The sequence below is a fragment of the Talpa occidentalis genome, unplaced genomic scaffold (genome assembly GCF_014898055.3).
Source record: "Talpa occidentalis isolate TD23 unplaced genomic scaffold, MPIMG_talOcc4v2.1 talOcc4.8, whole genome shotgun sequence".
Classification (NCBI taxonomy): Eukaryota; Metazoa; Chordata; class Mammalia; order Eulipotyphla; family Talpidae; genus Talpa; species Talpa occidentalis.
Window position 1 is genome coordinate 77,457,014 of NW_023605194.1, and position 8,356 is coordinate 77,465,369.

General features: G+C 50.1%; 1 protein-coding gene across 1 annotated transcript in view; it reads right to left on the reverse strand.

Moving 5' to 3' along the window:
- LOC119234710 (maestro heat-like repeat-containing protein family member 7) overlaps positions 1-6,841 on the reverse strand; it is a 30,172-nt gene extending 23,331 nt beyond the window's left edge. The window contains exons 1-6 of the mRNA XM_037497728.2: positions 6,685-6,841; positions 3,979-4,043; positions 3,454-3,576; positions 3,255-3,334; positions 2,739-2,868; positions 2,027-2,113 (exon numbers count right to left, since the gene is read on the reverse strand). Of these exons, the coding sequence (XP_037353625.1) occupies positions 2,027-2,113; positions 2,739-2,868; positions 3,255-3,334; positions 3,454-3,576; positions 3,979-4,043; positions 6,685-6,772 (573 nt within the window). The 5' untranslated portion in view covers positions 6,773-6,841. The remainder of the gene's footprint in view (positions 1-2,026; positions 2,114-2,738; positions 2,869-3,254; positions 3,335-3,453; positions 3,577-3,978; positions 4,044-6,684) is intronic.
- Between the last annotated feature and the right edge of the window lie 1,515 nt (positions 6,842-8,356).

Genomic DNA, 8,356 nt, shown 5'->3' on the forward strand with positions numbered 1-8,356 from the left:
AAAAGCACCTACAGATCACATATCAGACAAAGGAATAGATAATATTGAGACAATGAGAATGTACCTTGAGGAGATTTTGCTAAGGGAAGACACAGGCTAAATCAGACAAAGAAAGGCAAGTGCTGTGTGATTTCATTCATATGTGGAAGGTGAGGAAACAAAGCAAACAAATAAAACAAGCCCTTAGATTCTGGCTACAGAAGGGTGGTCATCAGAGGGGCAGAGGAAGGGTTGTGGGTAAATCAGGTAAAGGGGGCCAGCTGTATGATGTTGAATGGAAACTAGAACTTCAGTGGGGTTGTAACATTGTATACAAATGTTGGAATATAAATCTACACATCTAAAACCTGTATAATGTTAAAAACCAATGTTACATCAATAAAAATTTTATTTCATTTTATTTTTATTTGTTTGTGCATACAACAGCTGGGGTATAGGCCAGAGGTGCGGGGGGTAGGCCATGAGAAGATTCACCAGAGACAGAGTGGGGAGCAGAACAGGTGGAATGTCTGAAATACACTGCTGGGGGGAGCAGTGGGCCAGAAAGGAGACGTCTGCTGCACCATGTGGGTCACCTCCCTGGCCGGGGTTTGAACTCGTGCTGCAGTGGCTGCTGATAGCTTCATAATGCTGAGACTTAACACCTTGTGCCACCAGAGAGGCCCCCCAATAAAAATTTTAAATGAAAGAATTCCCCAAACTGGGAGGGTGTAGGGGGAAAGCATTACTCCTTCACTATTGGTGGAAATCTAGTTTGGTGCAACCTCTATGAGCAATGGTATGGAGATTCCTTAAAAAACTAAAAATAGAAATCCCATATAACCCAGCAATACCACTCCTAGACATTTATCCAAAGAATATGAAAGCACTAATTTGAAACTAATGCACCCTTGCATTCATAGCCCAATAGCTGAGACATGGAAACCACCTAAATGCACATCAGTGGATGATTAGATAAAGAAATTGGCATGTGGATACTGGACGAAATACTACTTAGCTGTTAAAAAAAGATGAAATCTTGCCTTTTGCTCCAACATAGGTAGAGCTATTTGATGCTAAACGAAATAAGTCAGAAAGTGAATGACAATTTGGTAATTACCAGATGGCTTCTCTCATATGTGGAATATAAATAATCAAAGCAAACAAACCAACAAGTCACAACATAGATAACTATTAGATGCTGTGAAAAATAGTGTGGTTACCACAATAGTGTGAGAGGAATGTGTTCTGCTGATGGTGGAAAGACAGAGCTCGTGGTGGGTGAGGTGGGTGAGGTGGGTGGTGGGTGAGGTGGGTGGTGGGTGAAGCTGTACTCCTGAAAATTAGACAGTATGTAAATCAATGGTAAATCAATAAAATTTCATTTAAAAAAGAATCCATGTTCAAAGAAAGCCTGTACAAAAGTAAATACTTTTGCAGCAGAAAGTAAATACTTTTAGCAGCTTTATTCATAGTCACCCCAAACTGGAAGCACCCCATATCTAATGTTTTATACCCAATTATATTACCCTAATGAATGACCATCTTGTTCACGAAAGTTAGTTTCAAGTGACTCTTGGCTAATTTCTCCAGCTCAAACTCACCCTCATGTATCATAAGTACATCTGAAAGGCCCTAAGACAGTTAAAGGGAGTGTCTGGCAGTGCTGGGCACCACCCCTGGGAACAATGTTAAAGAACAAGGAAGTAGACAGGTGGGGAGCCTGGAGGTCCTCTTCAACAGAGCAAGAACAACTGCAACAGGGGTAGCAAAATTCCACACAGACGTAAATGCTGCTAAAGTCCAAATGCCCAAGTTCTAGAAGGGAAGGAGTCCTGAGCTATGTGGCTGAGGTTCTCCCAATGCAATGCCCAGATGGTGGAGATACAGGAATTTGTCCAAGTGTGTTTCTTATGCACTTTGAAGTTTGAAAGCCATGGTGTTTGGGCTAAAATGACACCCAGAGCACCCTAACATTCCTCTGCTTTCCTCCCAGCATGCCAAGTTGTCCCAGGGCTTTGGCTCCCTGGTTTCCGCGACCACTCACCTCCAGGAAGTTCTGCAGCGTGATCATATCAGGGTCCATGTTGTCCATCAGGAGAGCTTGTAACATTTCGTCTAAGGCCTGCGTGGTCTGACAAGGGAGGGGGCATGGGGGTCGATGCATGCAAGCCATGAACCAGCTCCAGTTCCTGGGCACTCCCCACTCTCCCACAGACCCCTCCTCATGGGGAGGGGAAGTGAGGGCCACCCAGCTCTGCAGCCCCATGACCTCCGCACTGCGCAGCCACACTCTGACCCGCCCTAGTGCTGACCTGTCTTGACCTCACTGAAGCCGCGTCAGAGTCAGTCCCAATCACAGGCCAAATAGTGAAATAGTGGGCAGTTCTCCCCAACACATACAGCCCCCAGGGGACTCTCCCCATTAGAGATCTGTTCTGTTAGATTAAGGAAACTCCTTTCAAAGCTGAAAATTCTTGGGATAACTTGCTGAGTGACTGCATCCACTCTTGGGTTTTATCATTAGACCATTTCCCCCTAAGACTCAGGCTGTCACGGAATTAGAGGGGTGTGAGCCTTAGTGAGGGAAGGGCATGAACAGGTGGCGCTACTCGGAGCAACATGAGGTCCAAGGGGCTACAGGCTCCAGGAGGAAGTGGGGGGTCAGAGGAGAAAGGGGCCAAGGTGCAGGGAACAGGTGTCCCAAGACAGGCCCTCCCTGGTGACCCCCCAGTGGGCGGGGACTCCATGGGGATTACCTGGATGTAGAGACTGACTTTCTCCTTCTGGTCGAGGGAGGGGAGGGTTAGCGGCAGAGGGAAAATGCTGGTGATAGCAGCGCTCGCCAGGTTCACTTTCTGGCATAAGTAGAATGGTGGGTGCACCTGGCTGGGGAGACAGGTGAGGGACAACAAGAGAGTTTGGAGGCTATTTATAGGGGTTGGGTTATGTTTCTAGAACATTCTCTGTTGCTCTCAGAGGCATAGGAAACAGTGTCTGAAAGCGCAAATGCTTTCCAACAGCCTCCTTGTTGGGGAAGGCAAATCCTCATTCTGTGGGGAGGCTTCCCCACACTGAATGTTCTAATAGGGTTCTAAGAGCAAAATTGGGGATACTCCCACCACTCTGGATATCGGTAGCTGAGGGGACAATCACGGGGCCCTACCACCTACAGCTCAAAAATCAGGACCCTAAATGTGGCCCATCTCCCCAACCCAAATGTTCCCAGCATTAGAGACACAGGGGCTCCGAGGGTGTGGGAAGCAAGGAGGAACCTCAGGGCCACGATGCAGAGCATAGCTTTCACACGCACGCTGCTGACCAGGATCTCAGTGGACTCTTCGAGGATTAGTGTCTAGAGGGACCAGGAAGAAATGACAGTGCTACTGAGAGAGAAGCCACCGGCTTCAGGCCTGGGATTCATCATCCTCATCCCTCAATGACCACTCCCAGGAGTGCCTGGGTCTCTCTCACCTCAATTCTCCTGGCCAGAACAGCTTTGGGAAAGTAATCATTCATATTGCCATGTGCCTGGGCATGAACAGCGCCAGTCAAGATCTCCACAGCCTTCAGGAACTTCAGCTTGTCAAACTCGGACTAGGAGATAACAGACTCCGCCATGAGCCAGGCCTTGACCCTCAGCTCTCCTATGAGCCACACCCAGGGCTATGCCCCAGGTGCTACCTCTCACACCCAGCACACATGATTTCTTCAGTGCAGTCCCTCTGCACCCTGGACTGGGTTTCATCATTGTCCTGGTCCTCCTATAGCCCCCTGTGGACTATGAGACTAGAAACCTATGTGGAGGACCCTTTGTATAGGAAGGGAGCTGACAGACACCCTCTCTGATAACCTGGCCACTAAGATTGCCCATGTCAGGAGGAATTGTAGGTGGATTCCCAGCCAGAGCGAGTATTCAAAACCCAAGGAAGCATGAGCTCTCATTTTTCTCCCTACTTTTCTCCTCAATTCTTAAAAAGTTCCAGATAATTTCCTTACCACATATTGTTGAGCTAGAAATTCCAAAATGAGCTGACAGGCTTCTCTTTCAGATTGGTGCAATCCTGCAAAAGAGAGGTAGTCAGCAGGAATTTAGCTGATTCTATGAGATGCAATAAAAAAAGAGCCACCTTACCATTCTTTGCCAAAAAAGACCCAGAAACCACCTGCATGCGATGTAAGTGTCCTGCTCCAAAATCCAGTTTCTCCAGGCCTGTGGCCACCTGGCGTGGATATTGGAAGCCAAAATGATAAGGCAATTGCATTGGAACTTAGTTTAGTGATTTTCAGTGTCAGCCATGGCCATGGATGGAAGATTATCCATGTCACCCCCCAGATGCCACAAGTTAGTGTAACTGTGCTAGAGAAGCTCTGAAATCCCTGAACTTGAGTGGACTGGAAGCCCCAGATCAGCAGCGGAACCTCCCTTGCCAGCTGGGCTGATCTAGCCCCCTGGGCAGCTCTCCCAAGCAGGGACTCAGGTGTAGACACAGAAGCTGAGGAGGCTAAGAATAGAGACTGTTCATCCCCAGGGGTGTGGGAAGGAATAAAGCAAGAGGATGGAGAAGGGGGTAGTGGGGGGACCAGAAGCAACCAAGGCAGAGTGACCTGAGTCCTTTGCACAGGGCCCGAAACAGAGCACCCGGGGGTGGGGCTCAGAGCCAAAGCACAGCAGCAAAAACTTCAACTGCCTGAGTTCAAAGCCCTGTGACCTTCAACAAATTAAATTCTCTCAAGTTTCCTTTCCCTATCAGTACAGTAGGGGAGATGACAGTGTCTCTCACCGTTGTGAGGATTAAGTGAATTAATACATGTAAGGAGCACTCTGTGGCAAATGAAATATCTCCAAGCTCAGATCTGTCATCAGCATGGGGATGATAATCACAGGACCTGTTATTATTATAATGAGGTTTAAATTAATTCATTCCTGTAAAAATTTCAGACTAATCCTGGGCTCACAGTAGGAAATCAATCAATTCTCCAAGGATGAACTGAGCTCTTTCTATGTAAAAGGCATCTTTCTAGGTAGCGCTTACAGGCAGAGAGTTCACATACCAAGTGCTTCCTTCCAGGAGCTACTGCTGCACATCCTTCTTATCCTTTGCAATTACTCATGTAGATTTGCAATATCCACATACACAGAAGGTCAGAAAAAAAGTTAATTGACTTCGCGTGGTCTTGAAGGATGTGTCATGCAGGTATCTAGGGAAAGAGCATTCCAGGCCAAAGGCACAGCAAGTGCAGAGGCCCTGAGTCAGGCCATGCCTGACATGCTCCGGGAGCAGCAGGAAGGCCTGTGTGCTGGCCGTGGAGGAGCAAGGGTGAGGTGGGGATGACAGTAGAGGGGAAATGAGACAGGTGTGAGGGCCTCCTAAGGCTCTTGTGAGGGCTATTGTAAGGGCTTTGGCTTTGGCACTGAATGGGATGAAAGGCCTGCGTGGGTTTTGAATGAGAGCGGCACAGCAGAGTGGTCTTGACTAGGAAGGACAGTAAGGGCCTCTCCCTTAGGGTGGAATCTGCACATGCAAACCAGCACAGGCTGCACACATTGTGACTAATCATCTGTTTTCCTTAAACTAAAATGTTTGTTTAGAACTGAGATTCCTGCACCGATGATGCCTGAATGAGTGCTGGACCTTGACATCAAAAATTAACCAAGAGCACCAGAATGTGCCAACATCAAGATAACTGGGAAACTGATAACAAACTCTAGAGGCTGAACGTGATGAATACCAAGAATATCAACTATGACCAGCAGTTCTTATAAACTGATTCAACTATGATTGGCTGTTTGCTGATGACTGTTCTTGTCTAATTCATCATAAAAAGACCAGCTTGCGATGAGATAGCAGAACAGCCTCTTCAGGGTGCTGTGCCCTCCGTTCTCGCAGACCAATGGCCAGGGGGTTGAAAAATCAAAGCACTTCCACATTCTTGCCTCTGCTTATTGGCTTTTTGGTAGTGCCAGGCAGCAGAAGCCAGGCCTATTCCCAGGAACAATCTGAATTTATTTACCGAGACTGTTGTGGCTGATCAGTAGATAGCAGCTCCGAGGTGGAAGTGGACCATGGTGGGGGGGCACATGACATAATCCAGGGAGAGATGGTGGTGGCCCAGACCGGTGCAGGGAGGAACAAGTGGTCAGATTCTGTCCCTATCTTTCAAGTAGAACTGAGGGGAATAGGAATGAACTAAATGGAGTATAAAGGAAGTAAGAGAAAGACAGATGTCAGAATTTTTAGCCTGAGAAACTGGAAGGACTGAGCTGTCATTAACTGAGGTGGAGACAGGTTTGGGTTGGGAGTGAAGGCAGTTCAGTCTGGAACCTGTTAAATGTGAGTGGTCTCGGAGGCATCCAAGTAGCCATACAAACAGGCAGTTGGATGGAAGAGTCTGGAATTCAGCGATAGGATCAGGAACACAGATTCCCAAAGTGGGGGTCACTGGCAGAGAGATGGCAGCTAGAGGTGGACTCTGGCTCTCCTGACTGAAGCCCTAGGTAATGTCCTAGGCCCCGCCCAGCTCCCCGGCTTCTCAAAGGCCACTCTGAAAGGGGACAGGTATGTAGCACAGAGCTGTGAAGGGGCACCCAGCAGGCAGCCTGTCACCCACCCAGTGACACCTCAAGCACAGGGTGGGCTCGCCATCACCTCTGAGCTGGTGCAGTGAGCTGAGACACAGCCAGTGGCAGGACTGACAGCTTACCTGTCAAGTTAGGACTCCAGGATTCATGGTCAAAGTACTGTGCAAAGGTGACTCTGTTGGGTTTTTTCTTCTTAAGCTGTCGACTCATTTGCAAGCTCCAGGCAGTAGCCTGCAGCAACCAGGCCAGAGGTGAGTTGCTCCCTAAGGGTGCAGCTTCTCCGCTGTGGTGAAAGTTGGGGGAGCAGGCCTTGGCCACAGGAAAGGGTACTGGCTGAGCAGTGCCGGTGCTGGGCCCGGCTGCCAGCTCCCCTTGCCTCACACCTCAAGGGCCCGGGTGCATCCTGAACTCCCAGGCATCTCAGTTAGGGCTGCCCCTTCTTGGGGAAATTTCACACTCAGAGGTTATCCCCCAGGTGAAGTGTTCATCCCTCTGTGATAAACTGGAATAAACTGTTTCTGGGAGGCTTACTGCTGAAACCCTACAGCCCCTTTGTACCTGAGGCTGCGCCCATTTTCCAATTCACAGGGTCATTCCACCCTGTGAGAGTCAACATCGAGTCCCCACAAGTCTGACTCTCCCAGACACAGCCCAGGGCAACCAGGAAGAAATTACTGCCCGACCCTGTTCTGTCACTGCCCAGTACATTGGGCCCCAATCCTGTGCATCCCATTGGAAACTCCCTGCAGCCTCCCCTACTCCCACCCCCACCCCCAGCTTTTTTCTCCCCCTCCTGTTAGCGGGTCCCATCTGTCCTGCTGTGAGGAGGCGCTTCTTCCTCAGACAGGTGTTCCCTTAGAAACTTCTTGACACTTGATCAAGGTCTCCCTAGGCCTAACTCATCACAACTCTCAAATACAGACTCAGGGCCGCTATAATCTGTAATCCAGTTAGGCTAAAGATGTTTAGGTCTGAGACCAGGGTGCCTATAACTTCTTCAGAAATCTCTGGAGTCTCTCCTCCCAACCCTCTCCACCAAGAAGGGAGTGAGCCAGGCCTGAGCCAACAGGGCCCCTAAAGCCACAGATGCCCAGGGTCCTGGGCAGAGCACTCAGGGCAGGGCTGGAGCCGCCCCCAGCCACTGTTGTCCACCCAGACCTTCAGGCCCTGCCCCTTCCTTTGCTGTGGAAGGGGACTGCCAGCAGGGACCCCTTTACCTGACACGCTGGCTGCCTCAGCCAGGACACACGCCTGGGGGCTGCAGGGGGCGCTGTGTTCCTGGTACTGGGGCGGCCCCTGCAGGCTGGCAAGGAGGTGGTCCCAGTTGTAGGTCCCCACTCTGACCCCTCCCCTATGGTGCTCCGTAGAGGGAGGGGTTGCAGGCAGCCCTGCCCAGAGGTGGGAAGAGGCCTTACAGGGAGCTGCTTTCCCCTCCCCCTCCCTGTCAGCCAGCTGCAGAGCAGCATTTCTCGTGAGTCTCCTCCACTCAGGGCATCAAGAGCTCCCCAACAGGGAGACTCCTTGCCACATTTATCACCAACCATTGACCTGCCAGGCCCAGCTGAGGTTTCCACAAAATGCCCTGTCCTTGGGGAAGTGCCCCCAGAGCACCACTCCTGCCCAGGGGGAGGCCTGAGAGCTTTGGGGGTGGGGGGGGGGTGGCTGCGCTTACTTCCATTCTGTCAGGGAAGCAGAGCCAGAAATTCCCCTATTTCCCCAGTGCCCAATGGCCTGGTCAGAAGGGCTGAGAGGCCAGACCACTGGGCCACTCTGGGCAGGCAGCCTGTGGGCTGG